Source organism: Herpailurus yagouaroundi, unplaced genomic scaffold (genome assembly GCF_014898765.1).
Source record: "Herpailurus yagouaroundi ecotype Mexico unplaced genomic scaffold, PumYag 28, whole genome shotgun sequence".
Taxonomy (NCBI): Eukaryota; Metazoa; Chordata; class Mammalia; order Carnivora; family Felidae; genus Herpailurus; species Herpailurus yagouaroundi.
In genome coordinates, this window is record NW_024412376.1 from 26,832,483 (window position 1) to 26,849,877 (window position 17,395).

General features: G+C 38.4%; 2 protein-coding genes across 7 annotated transcripts in view; one reads left to right on the top strand and one right to left on the bottom strand.

Moving 5' to 3' along the window:
• MARCHF1 (membrane associated ring-CH-type finger 1) overlaps positions 1 to 12,514 on the top strand; it is an 889,619-nt gene extending 877,105 nt beyond the window's left edge. For all 6 annotated transcript variants that reach the window (XM_040471208.1, XM_040471222.1, XM_040471216.1 and 3 more), the window contains one exon: positions 8,211 to 12,514. In XM_040471208.1, coding sequence (XP_040327142.1) covers positions 8,211 to 8,509 — 299 coding nt within the window. In that variant the 3' untranslated portion in view covers positions 8,510 to 12,514. The remainder of the gene's footprint in view (positions 1 to 8,210) is intronic.
• Positions 1 to 17,395, bottom strand: part of TMA16 (translation machinery associated 16 homolog) — a 76,275-nt gene that overhangs the window by 29,723 nt on the left and 29,157 nt on the right. The window lies entirely within an intron of this gene.

Sequence of the window (17,395 nt, forward strand, 5' to 3'; positions counted from 1 at the left end):
GACTTTTATCTTTGGTGTTCAGAGCTTCTGAATTAGGCAGCAAGATATTCATCAGGAAACCATATCCATGACTTCCTACAGACCCACTTGCCAGTGGGACAGTTCCTACCTAACTTGGATAATTTCAGATGGAAACTATAGTGACTTTTGCAAAGGGTACCATCTGTACTTATGTTCAGACTGTATTTAAAGCCTGACTTCCCAAAGTACACATTTGTAGGTAGTGTGGGCATCTGTATGAGTTGTTATTATTTTAATCTCCCTTTGGCATTGGGACTGTGAGTGCTGAGCCTGAATTTACTTTTAACGTCTGAAAAAACTGCAAAATTTAAAAGTCAAAATATTTTAAATCCATTTCGAAAACCTTCAAAAATATTGGAAGAGGAACAAATTGTCCTTCTTCAACCCGAACTGAGGTTGAATGTAAAACAGCAAAATTCTTTGAACTGTAATAACAATACTGAAAGGGGAAAAAAAAATCCTTCATGTTTTTAATGGTTGTTCTTTTAGATTAAATAAGCCTGGTGCCCCCAGATAGCTCTCTCTCTTCTCTCTCTGTTGCCTTTAATGACAAAAAAAAAAAAAAAAAAATCAAAGACTTGGTACTCGAAACTTTAACACAATCACCCATTACTAACTCTAATTTGGGGGAACAACGTCCTCCTGCCTTATCTTTACATATTCTAGAAAAATGTTTCAGTATACTGTTTGTGTGTTGAAAACAAAACACAAAAATACAGACCAGGAAAACACAACAATTTATACTATTAGACAGTAGGTGCAGAGTATTTTTTTTAATGAAGTATATAGCTGATATACAATATTAGTTTCAGGTGTACGACATAGAGATTGGACAACTGTATACATTACAAAATGCTCACCGTAGTTGAGTGTGGTCACCATCTGTCACCACACTGAGCTGTTACAATCTGGTTGTGTTCCCTATGCTGTACTTTTCACCCCATGATTTACTTATAACTGGAGGTTTATACCTCCGTTCACCTGTTTCACCTTTCTCCCACCTCCTCCCCTCTGGCAACCACAGTTCTCTGTATCTATGAGTCCAGAGTCTATTTTCTGTTTTCAGTTTGTTTTGCTTGTTGTGTTTTAGATTCCACACAGAAGTGAAATCATATGGCAGGTGCAAATTTTAATCTCGCCCTAGAACTGTGTAAATGTGTACACCACAAGGGGCTAGCATAACAAATCGAATTTTTTTTTTCATGCCTGCCCCACTTGTGAGCCTCTAAGCATCTCCAGGGCAGGGGCCATGCTTCATTATTCAGAGAGGATTTAATATGAGTAGAGGTTCAAAAAATGTTGCCAGCTGTGGCTGATCCCAGCAGACAGGCACGATGGCTGTGCCATACTCGTTAGCTGTTAACATCTGCTTCGAGTGGGTGTTAAAAATCACTTCCCAGCAATCCATATATTTTCCATTTGAGCACTGCTGTTTAAGCATTCCTTTTTAAAGTGAGTGTATGCACTGTTATTGTTAATAACCCAAAGATGATAAACACTGACTTGAGCTACGTGTCAGAAGCCCAGGCTTCTAGTTCTGCCCTTGGTCGCGGACCAGTTACGCTGAATAAAATAGTCACTCTGAAGCTCAGATTCCTCATCTGAAAAACGAAGTTGGACTGAATACCCTTCAAAGGTGCTTTCTGATACATTTTTCAAAGATACTATGAACTTGACCTCGCATCAGATAAATGGAAACATCGTGTTTATACAAATACCACACATATATATTTGTATAATTTATATATATTTATATATTCCTTTTTTTAATGTTTATTTATTTTGAGAGAGAGGAGAGAAGGTAAGCAGGGGAGAGGCAGAGAGAGAGGGAGAGAGAGAGAATCCCAAGCAGGCTCCATGCTGTCAGAGAAGAGCCAAGCCATGGGGCTCCATCTCACGGACCGGGAGATCATGACCTGAGTGGAAATCAAGAGTTGAATGCTTAGACTGAGCCACCCAGGTGCCCCGATATTTATATATTTCTTATATATACTCATACTTTTATATATTTTTGTATTTTTATCTTTACTCACAGTGACTACCACCGTTAAAACAAGTTAAGGAAAATGTTACAAATGTGTGAGCTTTTTTTCTTTTTTTTAATGATTTAAGCAACAGGAGAGAAGCAACCAGGACAAAAGTAAAGGACAAAACCATCTCCTTAGCCCCATCATTCACACACACCCCTACGCAAACACATTTCATAACTCTGCATAACCTAAGCACCCAGCCAAAAATATCCCAACTTACCAATGAGATGCTTTTTCTAAATATATATTGTCCCTGCAGTTGTTAAATGAGACAGGTTCACTTCTGCTGTTTGGGGATTTTAAAAGCCTTTTTAGACACACTCCAGGTGTCTCCAGTTACATGATCTACACAAGATATGCAGAATACTTTGAGAGTTCCAATTTAAAAGCAGGAAGAGATTTTAGGGATCACTGTTTTAAAGATGAGGAAGTAAGCAATTTGCCTCATCTTCAGCTTTATTATGAACACCCTCCCAGGAGCCTGTGGTTTACCCAATTTGAACAAGAAGCAAGATGTTACAGGTGACCCTGCATGTGTTTCTCCAGTGGAGAGAGCTGGGGACCCTGTTCTATTAAAAGAAACATATTTTCAGAGAAACAATATAGCTAGAAAATGAGTCTGGAAGAGTCTGAAAGTGGATACATCTCAGCTTACAAACCATTGTCATTGTGGTCTGAAAGTCTGGCATAAATGTTTCCTAACAACACACAGTGAGATTTCTGAGCTTTTCTCCATGAAGGGAATTCCCGATTGGGAAGGATGCCCAGAGGCCCAGAGTGAGGAGGTATAGTTCTAATTCCATTGGCCTGGCTGGCAGCTAACTGGACTTTCTCCTCTCCTAGTTGTGGAGGTTTTCATTGCCCTGGAGTCCAGATGGGACATCTAAAGGTTGAAGCCCATTGAAGTTAGGTCTTAGTCATAGGCACCAGAAAGCTTTGCATTTAGTCTACAACTCTATCAGCGAAAGGTGTGTAGCATTTAAATCATCCATATTTAAATAGCACTTATATTTACATAGCACTTATAACTTATAAGTTATATTTACATATATATTATAACTTATATTTACATAGCACTTTCTATGTCAAGAACTACCCATTTAACCCACACTAGCAACCTTGTGAGGTAAATACTACCAATATCTCCATTTTTAACTGATATATCAGTTATCTTTTGCTATATAACAGACTATCCCAAAACTTACTAACTTGAAACCACAAGCATTTATTTCACTCCCAATTCTGCAGGTCGGTTGGGCATTCCTCCTGGCCAGGACCTGGCTGGCTGTTCTCTGCAGCATCCACATATGTGTCTACAAACAGCTGACACATTGGCTGGCTGCTGTATAATCAAGGCTGGCCTCCTCCAAATGCCTGGCAATGGGCATGCAATTGGTTGGATGACAGAAACAACTGAGCTGTGTTTTTCGTCACATAGGACCTGTTGGCCCTGTCTTCTTCCCATGGCAAGTGCAGTGTTTAAACAAGTAGCAAGAGAGTAAACCACACACACAATGGGAACACGTTTGAAGTTTCTGTTGTGCCCTATTTGCTATTGTCCTGTTGGCCCAAACCAGTCATGTGGCCACATCCAGAGTCAATGAGGGAGGGGGTGGTTACCCAAGGACACGGTTACAGGGAGGCATGAGCCAAGTGGGAGTATTTTTGAACAAGCTACTAAAGAGGAAACTGAGACCAAAGAGAATACCAGGTAACAGGCTGTCAATACCTGAAGGAAATGAAATAGCACTCTGAATTAGGACAGATGAAGATATAAAGACTGGAGTGACTGATTCTTGGGAATAAAACTCATGATCCTTAAGAATGGGTGTGGACTTTACACAGGAAAACAGCCTTTGAGAAGCATAATAAGGAACATCCTATTGGGGTTTGGTCTGCAAAGAAATTGAATAAAAGTTTGAATCCTTTGGGATCAGGGTATTTCTTAGCCAGGAAGGAGGGCCTTCTGGGAGTGAAGATGAAGAAAGTGATTATAAAGAAGGTAAGAGATGGTCAGTGGCAGTGGTCCTGTTGATCAATAAATTCTAGTCTCAGGTTCCTGAAGGGGAAATGCCTTTAAATAGTCCCAATCCATGTCTACTTACCCAACCCCAATGGAGAATAGAGTGAGGAATATCTGGAAGACCTTTTTATGTGAGAAAATAATTTATAAATTTTATTCTTTCATTCATTTTTATTTTTATTCAAGTATTTATAGAACTTTACCTAGAGTCCCCAGTTTTCCTCTCTGGCTTGCTAGAAAAATCTTGCACAGACTCAGATTCCCAAGAGTCTATGATGAGCTGAAAGGCCCATTTGCTTTTCTTTGTCTAGAGTGCTTTTATTTGCTCTTTAAATATAAATTTCCCTACAGATTGTGGGCTGATTTCTGTGGCTCTGGTAGCACCACACATTCATCAAACTCTATGCAAAATCTTCAATACCATAACCCAGGACGAATCTACAGACCACCTTAAGCCTTTCACAGAAGACCTACTAGCATGTTGGTTGTTTAGCTGGCCCTCCAGTACCGCATCATACACATGCCCTTACAGAAAGGAGGCCTGGACATTTACCCATGAGATACAGGTGTGCTGTTTCTTAGGGACACATGCACCCCCATGTTTATAGCAGCACTATCAACAATAGCCAAAGTATGGAAAGAGCCCAAATGTCCGTTGATGGATGAATGGATAAAGAAGAGGTGGTATATATATATGTATACACACACACACACACACACACACACACAATGGAGTATTACTCGGCAATCAAAAAGCATGAAATCTTGCCATTTGCAACTACGTGGATGCAACTGGAGGGTATTATGCTAAGTGAAATTAGAGAAAGACAAAAATCATATGACTTCACTCATATGAGGACAAGAGACAAAACAGATGAACATAAGGGAAGGGAAACATAAATAATATAAAAACAGGAAGGGGGACAAAACAGAAAAGACTCACAAATATGGAGAACAAACAGGGTTACTGGAGGGATTGTGGGAGGGGGGATGGGCTAAATGGGTAAGGGCATTAAGGAATCTACTCCTGAAATCATTGTTTCACTATATGCTAATTTGGATGTAAATTTTAAAAAATAAAGAAGAAAATTAAAAAAAAAAAAAGAGGAGGCCTGGAAGAATTTAATAATCATATGTTGAGATTGCTTGAGAATGTACTGGCCATTCATGGAGGATTGGCATGACAATATGGACAGTGAATGAGTCAGGTTTACCTATTATAGGGGATAAGAGAAGACTTCCATTTCCTTAAAAAATGGTTGTGGACAGAACATCTGCTCTTCCAAGCTCCTCCAATTCTTACCCAAGAATTTCCAAGCAAGTTTCCAGTTAATGTTTAAAAGGTAACATTAAAAAGGTAGGGATACAGAGAGTTTATTCCTAAGCCTACAGAAATTTCTGAAGAAAGATCCCAAGCACAAAGGCAAAACTACAGATAGATCCTTGGGCTTCAGAGAAATGAACAGATGGTTGAATTGCCTCAAGTTGAATTTCAAATTCCTCTTCCAAACTGGCAGGTAGAAACAACTTTGAGCTCTTGGCATTTCCAAGTTCAGGTTCCAGCTTCAAATATATATTAGTGAGGACCAAGAATTACTTGTTTACACAAAGGATCCACAAGGAACAAGACTTTGTGCCTTCACTTTTCTACCACCCTTATTGTGTACATTCTTTCTTCTTTACAGAAGACACCATAGAACTGAGGAGTCCAACAAGGTTGAGCATGAAGACAAATTACTAAGTCTCGATAAAAGGAGGTAAATACATCTTGCCAATGGAAACATTCTTGGAAATTCACTTAGCCCCATGTTATTATCTCCTCTCACAATGTCCTTTAGGTGAATTTTCCAAGGTAAAATCTTATAACTGCTCAATAATATCTTTATAGAAAACAAAAATCTTGCCCACTTAGTCAAAACCAAAGAGAAAGATCAGGCTGTCTCTGAGAGAAGATGTCACGTGGACTGTGGGTTTGTACCCAAATGACTTCTGGATGTAGGGTAGGGGGATATTGCACACTCTAAACTGTTGGTGGATGTACTGGGAGCCCTGACTTCCCAAACATACGAAGGAAATGACTGGAGGAGACAAAATCAATTCAGAGAACATTGTGAAAGAAAGTGGAAGAACCAGACTGTCTCCCAGAATTAGAGAAAATGGCCCAGATTCTCAAGTATATTATGCGTTCCAGCCATTATTTCAGGAAGGAGAGGTAGGACAAGAGTGGATTCTTCAGATTATCCACCAATGAAAGCAGGGCTTCATGGACAAGTGAAGAAAGGCTGTCACCTCTGGTTATATTAAAAACACTGAGGCAAAGCAATCCAAGTTGGAACTTCAAAAGCTTTCATTCATCCTTGAAATATCTACTGAGCAAGGCGCTGTGGAAAATTAAGACCAACCAGACATAAATTCTGTGCTTGTCAAGATTATGGTGTACCAAAGTAAAAATAACTTGTTAGAAAGTTAACACATGCCACAAGTGGAAGAAATAACATGAATCTGGAAGAATGCGGGTTTATTTCCAGCTGGAAATTACTTCTTAGTTGGCTTTTGTGGAACAGTAGACATGCAGAAGTACAGAAGGAAAACCGAGGGAAGAAACATCATGGACAAAGCCTCAGAAATGGAAAACCTCCAGACTCTTAGAACAGCTGGTAGTTTGATTTAGCAGAGGGGAAAGTTGGATGTAACCCATGGGGACTTCCCCCAAATGGGAGATAAAGCACGTCTTCTCCAGCTTGTCTGTGGTTAAAACATTCCAAACACATAGAAACTATGGATCAATATAGTAGCCAAGAGCAAAAATCTTTCTAAATTTGGAGAACTTCAAGATGTCTGATCTACATACTGAATCCTCCCTGCAATTAAGAAGCTTAAATGATTATCTTCTACACGAATTCTCAACCTCAGCACTACTGACATTTTGGGCTAGATAATTCTTCGTTTGGGGGGGGGTGCTATCCTACACACTATAGGATGTTTATGCAGCATCTGTGGCCTCTACTTACTAAAAGTCAGTAGCACCCCACCCCAACACCAGGCGTAACAATAAACAGTATCTGCAGACATTCCCAATGTCCCCTGGGAAACAAAACTTGCCCCTGTTGAGAACCACTGGTCTACCCTCGGTCTGTGTGTCAGATGATTGTTCTCCTTGCAGAGGTAGAACTAAGGTAAGAGCTGAACAAGCCCTTGTGTCTGTTTTCTTACAGAAGCATGAAGCATATGTCAGTTACAAAATATAGGTAGGACTTCTTATAACTCTATCCATTGGTATAAGTAAATAAAAACCCAAAATAGAATCAGAAACTCTCATAAACTAGGATTTCTAACCAACTCTTCCTGGCCCAACATACTAAAGCCTTTCACATGAACGTAGATAGCTATTATACCCTCCACACATACTGACGTTGGCAAGAGATGGACTCCTGACTGTCGTGTATTTAACATTCATAATATTGCTGTAGCTACAGAAACTCTTGTGAAATAGTTTTAAAAATTGTGAAAGACAATTTGTAGTTATGATGGTGGAAATTAAGAGAAAATATTGATATGTAAGAAAGTGGTTCTCAGCGACAAAAAGACTTATGAAACAAAAATGACTAAAACACTAAATTTGATGCATGCCTTTACTCAGGAATTGTTTCTGGTGAGATGTGACAGCTTCTTTCTTTCACATTTTTTATTTAATTTTAAAGGGAATGAGGGTGATCCTATAAAAGTACCTATTACTTTACCTTTAAAAGATTTTAAGGTGGACCTTTAAGGTTTTAGGTAAGGTAAAATCCTTTAAAAGAATTTTAAACGGACTCTTTCACTTAGTATGTTCACTATAAGGAATAAATGTCAAAGTAAGTATCTAAAGTCTAATGTCACATACTTGATGCTATAAGGAGAAATAAGACCATTATAGTGGTAGGTGAGCTCCTTCCTGTAGACTTTCAACAGTACCTTTAAAAGAGTTGAAAGCAATTAAGCAATTCTGGTTAGAATTTTACTGCCTGTTAACAATATATTTCTTACCCACAAAATTTAGTAGGCAGGCATGGTCTTTTGAAGGAGTCATAGAAAAAAAAAATTACCAAGTCCATTGATAACAACTTGGTGGTAACATTCTCTTTTTTATTTCAAAGGTGTTCTTGAATGGCCATTTTGGACAAAACTGGTTGTGGTGGCCATTGGCTTCACGGGAGGTCTTGTCTTCATGTACGTACAGTGTAAAGTCTACGTTCAGTTATGGCGCAGGCTGAAGGCCTACAACCGTGTGATCTTTGTGCAAAATTGCCCAGACACTGCCAAAAAGCAGGAGAAGAATTTCTCGTGTAACATAAACACGGACATCAAAGATGCTGTGGTGGTGCCTGTATCACAAACAGGTACAAATTCACTGCCATCTGCAGAGGGAGGCCCCCCTGAGGTCATCCCGGTGTGACACAAACAGTTGGGAGTTTCTTCACTGAAGGGTATCTTTCTAGCCCTTAGCCACTACAAATGACAGAAGTGATCCTGAATTATTCACTCCTTTATCTTCTCCTTTCTCCTACTGACTCATTCTTCCTTACTTTGCTCAAAAAAGGAAAGGACCAAAAGGCACCGATGACCAGGATCCCATGAAGCAGTCCAAAGTGTGATACAGAAATGTGAAAAATTTGCTAGAGGTGATTTCTAAGACAATTAAGAACCAATGGAGCGAGGGATGCTTTCAGGCAATGACGAAAGACAACATGGACACATGCATCTTCACGATAGCAGGACAAAGTTTAAGAATACAGACTTGAATTGCAATGTGTATTTCTTCTAAGGCCTTGTAATGTTAACTCTCTCATCCAGAAATAAGAAACATACTTGGTTTTAAGCTTGAAATTGTCTACGTTATCCTTACGTCATATCAGAAGCAAACTTGGAGGATGCATATTTTGATATTTATACTTTGGACGGCTAACAGATTTTTATGGCTATAGTGGAGTCCAGTTGTTTTAACAGATGCATGTTTTTAAAATAGATGCAATACACATTTGAAGAGATCAATACTTAGAATTATGTTTAAGTCATGAGCAAAAGATTTTCAGAGTTTTTTGGGTGTAATTAGCACTGTTAATACCTACAGAAGTTGAAATCAACTAACAGGCTCTATATTTTATCTCGTCCCTCTTAAGACAGTGTTGTCCAACAGATATATAACGTGAGCCACAAACGCAGGACATGTCATATGCATACATTTTAAACTTTCTAGCAGCCCCATTAGAAAAGTAAAACTAAATGAAATGTTTATATTTAACACTATATATCATTTCAACATGTCATCAGTATTAAAAGAGATATTTTACATCTTTTTCTTACGAACCAAGTCTTCAAAATCCAGTATGTATTTTGTCTTTACAACATATCTTCATTTGAATTAACTGTACTGGATAGCACAGCCCTAAAATTAGAGGCAGGACCTCTGCTTCATCGAACAGTTGAATATTTAAAAACAGCTCAATTCATTCTTTTATTCAGAGTCTCTCAAATATTACAGTTTTATTAAGCACTTACATTCATCAAATTAAACATCCTGAGTTAGGTGAACTTACCATTTCTCTAAAAGGTAAAAAAAAAAAAAAAAAAAAAAGGGAAGGATGAAATGATCTGTGGCAAAGTTCTGAAATTAGCTTGTTTGCTACTATGAAGCACAGATGATAGGGAAACAGAAATTAAATATTTTTCTTAGGTCAAATGTGTAAGTTTTTTTTTTTTTTTAATCCACATGTGGTATCAACTTGACAGAGGAGTAGTTATGACTAAACATTTAGACTCTGTTTGAAAAAGCTGACAGCATTTCCCTGCTCAGCTGGGAAGTAAAGATACTGAATAGATTTTGTGATAAGTAATAAACTGAGTTGTTGAGGTTTGATGTGCAGCTGATTATCGTGCTCCTTGCATATTCATGTAAAACTGAAGCGTGGATGATAGATTCTGCAGTGAGCTAGATTAATGATTATAGATGTAGTGACCTGTCAAAGAAAGAGGTTCTACATTTTAAAAGGTGATTTATTTTTGTTAGCTGTCATATTTATTATTGTGAAAAGGCAACTGTGATGGCCATAAGGACCAAAGCATGGGTATCGCATTGCACAAACCTGGGTATCACATCGATGCACTTTGTAATTATCAGTGTGCTTGTTCTTCACGGATTATCATATAAGAAAGGAAAAGGAAATAACCTTTTAATGAGGAGAAAGATATGAATATTAGTAGTGGCTGACACTTAGTCCAAATAGTCCCAATTCCTAGAAATAAAGAAAAGGTAAACAATGTCGTGTGTGTGTGTGTGTGTGTGTGTGGTGTGTGTGTGTGATTTCATGTATGTACATGAGAAAAGTGGTAAGGTTTTTGGTCAGTCAGGAAAACAAAAGGTTTAAAACATCTTTCTTAAAACTTGTTACGGAGGGTATGGAATAAAGGCACAGGGAAGACCCAGTTGAAGTTAACGAAAGTGTACCAAAATTTCTGCACAAATAAGGGCAAAAGTGGTGTAATAAAAAATTAATGAACTTTAAACAGACTAAAATTTGTATTAACTTCCTCTTAAATTTCTATTTTAAAGTTTTAAGATAAATACTCATGAATAGAAGCTTTGGGTGATTTAACCATGGCATATCACCCAATAGATTAACCTTGATTCAATTTTTCTGTTAATTGCCCTAAGCTTTTTACTAATCCATTTCTCCAGGAGTTTAGCAATGGGAACAAGTTGTTTACATATATTCCCTGGGGGGGTGGGGAAGGAAGTGGGAGGGAATCTGTCACCCGCAAGCAATGAAATGTTATCTCTTTTGTCTGCTCTGGAAGGAAAATGATTATTTACTTTACCACCAAAAATACTATTTAAATTCTGTACAGATCTAAAGATTGGTAAATGCATAGCTCATTTCTCAATGGGAGAGGACTGGCTAATAGGCCTTGTTTATTAAGGGTCACACCTAACACTAAGAAAATATTTCTAGAATGAAAAGATCAGCATTACTGTCTTAACAAGAAAATACGACATAGTGTTTTAAGATCATACCTAAATTCTCAAAATTAACTTACAAAAGCCTTGACTTTCTTGTAATGAGAATATAATAATACATATAGCTCCCTAGAGGGTGAACAGTCAGCTTTTTATTCTGCTATTACTCTTCTGAACTTCATATATAAACCCTGAACTCCCGAATTTAAATCTTTTACAAAGTTTTCCTATAATGGCTGTTTATAGTTCAAACAATCTGAAATAATTACATGCATTCAAAACCTAATGTTGATTTCCTTTCATATTTTGTGTGGCAACTGCCCTTTCAGTGAAAGGACTTGGCTTTGTGACAATACTGTTGTGGACTGGATATACCCTTCAAAAACTACTCTCCAGGCTGACAGTTTTTTTGAAGCATGTTTTCCTGCTCATGTAAAAAAATGGAATTGAAACAAAGGACTGAAATTGAAGAATGGCAACACAATTCTGTTAAAAATCTTGGCTTTTTATAATCATGCATTTGGTAGTATCAATACCATAAACTACAGACATTTACGCTGTTAATTTTTAAAAGAACTCTCACTTTCATTGTATCAAAGATTGAATTGTAAAGCAATGAAATTCCAGTTATTTTTTTAAAGAGTGAAGTCCAAAAGGCAATTAAGCTTGAGAACAAACACAAGTAAAACAAAAATGAAAAAAATCCAAAAATGATCCCATCAACCTGGGATATAGCAGTGGAGACACTGAAGATAGGTGTATATTGAAGAAGTGTTTTAAAATATCCCCAGCTTGAATCTCACTCTGAGCTGCTATTACATATGATTATTGCCCCAGAGATAGCCTCGTTTATTTTGTTTTGCAAAAGGTCCCTGGGTACCCCTAAAACATCTATTGTTTGGCTGGAAAATTAGCTCATTAGAGCAATGACATCATTAAGAGACTGTAATTGCCAAGGGGGTGTGGTGGGGAAGATTATTCCATTTGACTGACAGTTTACCTTTCCTTACCTTGCCAATGAATATTTCGGAACAAAGTAGAGCTCTTTAAACTTATTATTCATTATTGTAGTTGTTATATAATAATTGTGAAAGACTTACACTTTAATTAAGAAAGATAAAAACCTTTTTTTTCTTAAGTCAGCCCAAAGGTGCTATTTTACATATCAATACAGCTGAAAGGAAGTGCTGTTATTTTGGGCTGCAATGTTTCCTCCAAATCTGAAGCCCATTTTGAAATTGGATATCACATTTAAAACAAACGAGGAAAAATTATTTTAACTGTGTGCAATTTTTGAGATTGAGCATTTGTACTTTTTTGGTTTTACCTAATTCTCTTGCATTAACAACTTACTGTTTTGTGAATAATGTGTACTGAGATGAATTAAGGAAAAGAAAATAATTATCTGTGAAAGAAAGACTTTGTATATTAAACAAGTGACCTAAATTTTTGTTGTGGTTTCTGTACTCTTTGCCTAATTTACCAGGATTTCTGCAGGTTTATATCTGCGACATTCAAAAAATCTTGAGTTCTTAAGATTTGATAACAGTCTGGATGTTTAAGCAGCTTCTGAACAGATTCATAGTTACTTTAAAGCCAACACAGGCAGATTCACCCTGACATTACAGAAGGGAATAAAGAGGTGCATTAACAAGGGAAAACCAATAGAAATAATCTAAAGAGATTTTCAAAACCTGTTAAAAAAACAAACAAAAAAACAAAACAGCAAAACCCTAGAGGAAAAATCGTAATGTAAAGAAAGGACTGTCTCATAAATAAGGCTTGGATATACCAAAGAATTTAACAGCATTTGTCTATTCAGACATAATAAAATAGTAAATTTAGATAATTTCATACATACTAAATAATAGGAGAAAGACTGTGCAATCAATTTCTAATCTATGATGTTTGCTGGTAAGAGAAGAAAATGTCTCTCTCCAAAGCTCCAACTTCTAAACCTGAATTCAGGGTAAACCCACTGCCTAGCCCAAGGCCACCTCCAGGTCATTCTGGTAGACTAATTGTATGTGCTCATTCTGCCTCATTGGATATCCAAACTTACAGTTTTCTCACACCTCCTGAATTACAGCAAATATTCCTGGATCATAAGTCATTGTCACTGTGTGTTCAGCTAATGATCCTAAAACTGGGAGATGTGATAGAGATACCAAAGGAAGCAAGAGAATGGGAAGAAATACTTGGAACTCGGGGAAAGGGCAATGCAGGCAATGGGAACAACAACCAAAGTCCCGAGTGGTTGTCAAGCAAGATTCAGCTACCGTAGAAACAGCAAGTCCTTGTTAGGGTCACAAAGTTTATTATTTACAGTGATAGCAGAAGAAAGACAAACCACCAGTAGCCCCATGAGTCCTGTCCCAAGAAAAGACACAAAAAGAGGGGGCATGAGACATGAAAGAGGACACTATAATGCAACAGAAGGGGTGGGGCACCTTGTTGCTGAGATACTAATTCCATGTTGTAGCTAAGCAACTTTGTGGCCTGCAGCTATGCCCTAAAGGGACTCAAAATGGAAAGTCTCATACTTCATCAAAATCTGGAGGCAAGGACAACTGTCTCACGTCTTCTCTGGGAGACAGGGAGGCATACATGAAGTGGCCCATGATAGTTCCTCACATGCCCCAAATCCTTGTGTTCCAGGAAGATCATGGGCCATCATGGCTCAGGTTAGCCTGAACCTAGCCTGGCCTAAATGGATAAACACAAGGTCTTCAGGGTGCCAGCAGAGTTGTTCCACAATAGAAAACAGTTTGGCCATTCTAGGAATAGACAGAAGCTGTCTGTGTACCTGCAGTACAATAAGCCAAGGGCAAGTGGAAACAAGTACAGGTTGGAGAAGCAGTTAGGAATCAAATTATTTCAGGCCTCTTTGGCCATGGTAGGTCATGTGAATTTCACCCCAAATATAATGGATGTCAATGTAGGTTCAGCAGTTGTAACAAATATAGCACTCTGGTAGGGGGTGTCGATAATGGGGGAAGGTGTGCATGTGTGGGGGCAGAGCAGATAATCTCTTCACCTTCCCCTCAATTTTGATGTGAACTTAAAACTGTTCTGAAAAAATAAGTGTTTAGAAACAAAATTATACCCATCAAATAAACATACCATTAAGAAATGACAGAATGATACTATAACAAGATGAACAGAGGAGTAGCATATTGTAGTGTACATTTTCAAAAATTCATCAGCAACTCCAGAGAATGGATTATGAAGAACAAGAATGGTGGCATGAAGGCCAGTGAGGAAGTGACAGGTAAGGGCAAAGAGTGGAGATGGCCGGACATGGACTGATTTGACTTTCTGAAAACAGAACTACAAATACTGACTAATTAAATTTAATTGGGAGGGTATGGAAGAGAGAAAGTGAAGAATCAAAGATGATTTACAAGCAGTTTTCAGAAATTAGGTGAAAAACTTGGGAGAGATTCAAGGTTCCTGATGAGAGAACAGGGATTGGGATCCAGGACACAAATAGGAGTATTTGCCATTGAAAGGAGAAAAGCTGCTACATCCATAAAATGGAAAGGGAAGGAAGGGGAGGGAGACGGAAAGGGGAGAGCAGTTTCATTGTCCAACGATGTATATAAACTGAAAGTTGGTTGAGGAGGCAAATATTAAAGCTAAGCTAGAACATGAAAAAGTAGTGAGGGGCGCCTGGGTGGCTCAGTCGGCTAAGTGTCTGACTTCGGCTGGTTATGATCTCATGGTTGGTGGGTTTGGAGCCCCGTGTCAGGCTCTGTGCTGACAGCTCAGAGCCTGGAGCCTGCTTCGGATTCTGTGTCTCCCTCTCTCAATGCCTCTCTCCTGCTTGGGCTCTGTCTCTCTCTCAGAAATAAACAAACATCAAAAAAAAATTTTTTTAAGTAGTGAAAATTATCTAAATGTTGGAAAAATGAACTTATTACAGGTACACAGTAAAACTGCTAAGCAGTATTGAGAACCCACTTGAGATGTACAAACATGAATGGAAAAACCCGATACTCTCCACAAATGCTGAGCTACTTGGGAACAACAGGTACAAAGGAGACAGATAACCTGGTGTGCTCCTCTGAGTTTTGAAAGACGAATACTATGCAGTCAGGAGCAGAGGGATGGCGAGCATGTGACAGGAGGCAACTCTAAAACCCGAATCTAAACAAAACATAAAAGAATCTGAAAACAGGAGACAGGTGGTGCACAATGAAAGAATGAGGTCAAAGTACAGAACTTCAGCAGTGGAGGGGGATAGGAGATAGTGAATGGAGCACAGAATAGTCGAATTTTATGGGAGTTTCAGGAGCTAGTAAGTATCTGGGTGTGGCCACTGAGAAGTGTCTGAATGGAGTGGAGAAAAGGGTCACAATTTTAGATTTGTTATCCACAAGGTCCTGGATTCACTGAAATGATTAAAATAAGGGAGAAGAAAACTAAGCCAAGTAAAGTCTTCAATGAATGAGAAGGTTCTTCTGGGAGGTGAGATAATAAGGAAAGGGTGACAGTGATAGAACTTCAAAGAACAGAGAAGTGGCAGTGGCAATAGAGCAAAGAGGACACCTGTCTAATCTCCTGCTCCTGAAACACAGGGATAGAAGAATAGTAAAAGCTCCTATTTGAGGTGACAGAGTCCTAAGGAGACACCTATGTCGGTGAGGAAAAGAAGTGACTAGGATATCTGGAAAGAGACCACTGTCAGAGTTGACGGCTCTGAGCTTAGAGAGGTACCATTAGCTCATATCCGTGGAAGTTCCGCTTGTTGTTGACAAACTATGGCAAGCAGGAAAAATCCAGCCTATTTTGTGTATGGCCACAACTAAGAATGAGCTTTACCTTTTTAAGGGTAGTAAAACATACACACACACACACACACAGATATGCAAAAAGAAACTGCATTTGGGCTGCAACACCTAAAATATTTACTATCTGGGTCTTTACAAAAAAAAAAAAAAAAAAAAAATTCACCACCCCTGGTTTACAAAGAACTGCCAGTGAGTTCTCTTCCAAGGCCATGGACTGCAGAAGCCATCTTGCAAAGACAATCTACTGACCGAAAGGAAGGAGCCTACATAAGGCAGCACAAGTTATCCCTGCAGGAAAAAAACGTGTTCTATAGATAATGATTAGGGATATCACTTAAAAGCAATACTGTAACAACAAATTATCTCTTAGGCTACTTTGGTCCAGCCAGGAGTAACAGGTAATTATTTATAATGATATATAATAAAATTATGAATTATAATTACTATCCTAAATGATAAAGTAAATTCTTCCATTCAACAAATACCTACCTGGGGCGCCTGGGTGGTGCAGTCGGTTAAGCGTCCGACTTCAGCCAGGTCACGATCTCGCGGTCCGTGAGTTCGAGCCCCGCGTCGGGCTCTGGGCTGATGGCTCAGAGCCTGGAGCCTGTTTTCCGATTCTGTGTCTCCCTCTCCCTCTGCCCCTCCCCCGTTCATGCTCTGTCTCTCTCTGTCCCTAAAATAAATAAACGTTGAAAAAAAAAAATTAAAAAAAAAAAACAAATACCTACCTATTCTAGTTCCAACCAGGGTGCTTGTTCTATTTTTTGCTTTGATGGTATAGGGAAAACCAGGAACAAATGTTTAAGGGAGAGCACAATCTGCCATTTTCATAAGTTATTTATCTAACAGAATAGTAAGACTTTTTAAATATCAGACCAGATAAAAGTTTCTCTTCTCTTTAAGATTCAGTTTTGGCAGCTCTTTCTGCCCACAGGTCCTGTCCCTGTGCTTTAATAAAATCACCTTTTTGCATCAAAAAATAATTTAAAAAAAGATTCACTACAAATCAAACCACACTCAGATATCACCTCACACCAGTCAGAGTGGCCAAAATGAACAAATCAGGAGACTATAGATGCCGGAGAGGATGTGGAGAAACAGGAACCCTCTTGCACTGTTGGTGGGAATGCAAATTGGTGCAGCCACTCTGGAAAACAGTGTAGAGGTTCCTCAAAAAATTAAAAATATACCTACCCTATGACCCAGCAATAGCACTGCTAGGAATTTACCCAAGGGATACAGGAGTACTGACGCATAGGGGCACTTGTACCCCAATGTTTATAGCAGCACTCTCAACAATAGCCAAATTATGCAAAGAGCCTAAATGTCCATCAACTGATGAATGGATAAAGAAATTGTGGTTTATATACAGAATGGAGTACTATGTGCCAATGAGAAAGAATGAAATATGGCCCTTTGTAGCAACATGGATGGAACTGGAGAGTGTGATGCTAAGTGAAATAAGCCATACAGAGAAAGACAGATACCATATGTTTTCACTCTTATGTGGATCCTGAGAAACTTAACAGAA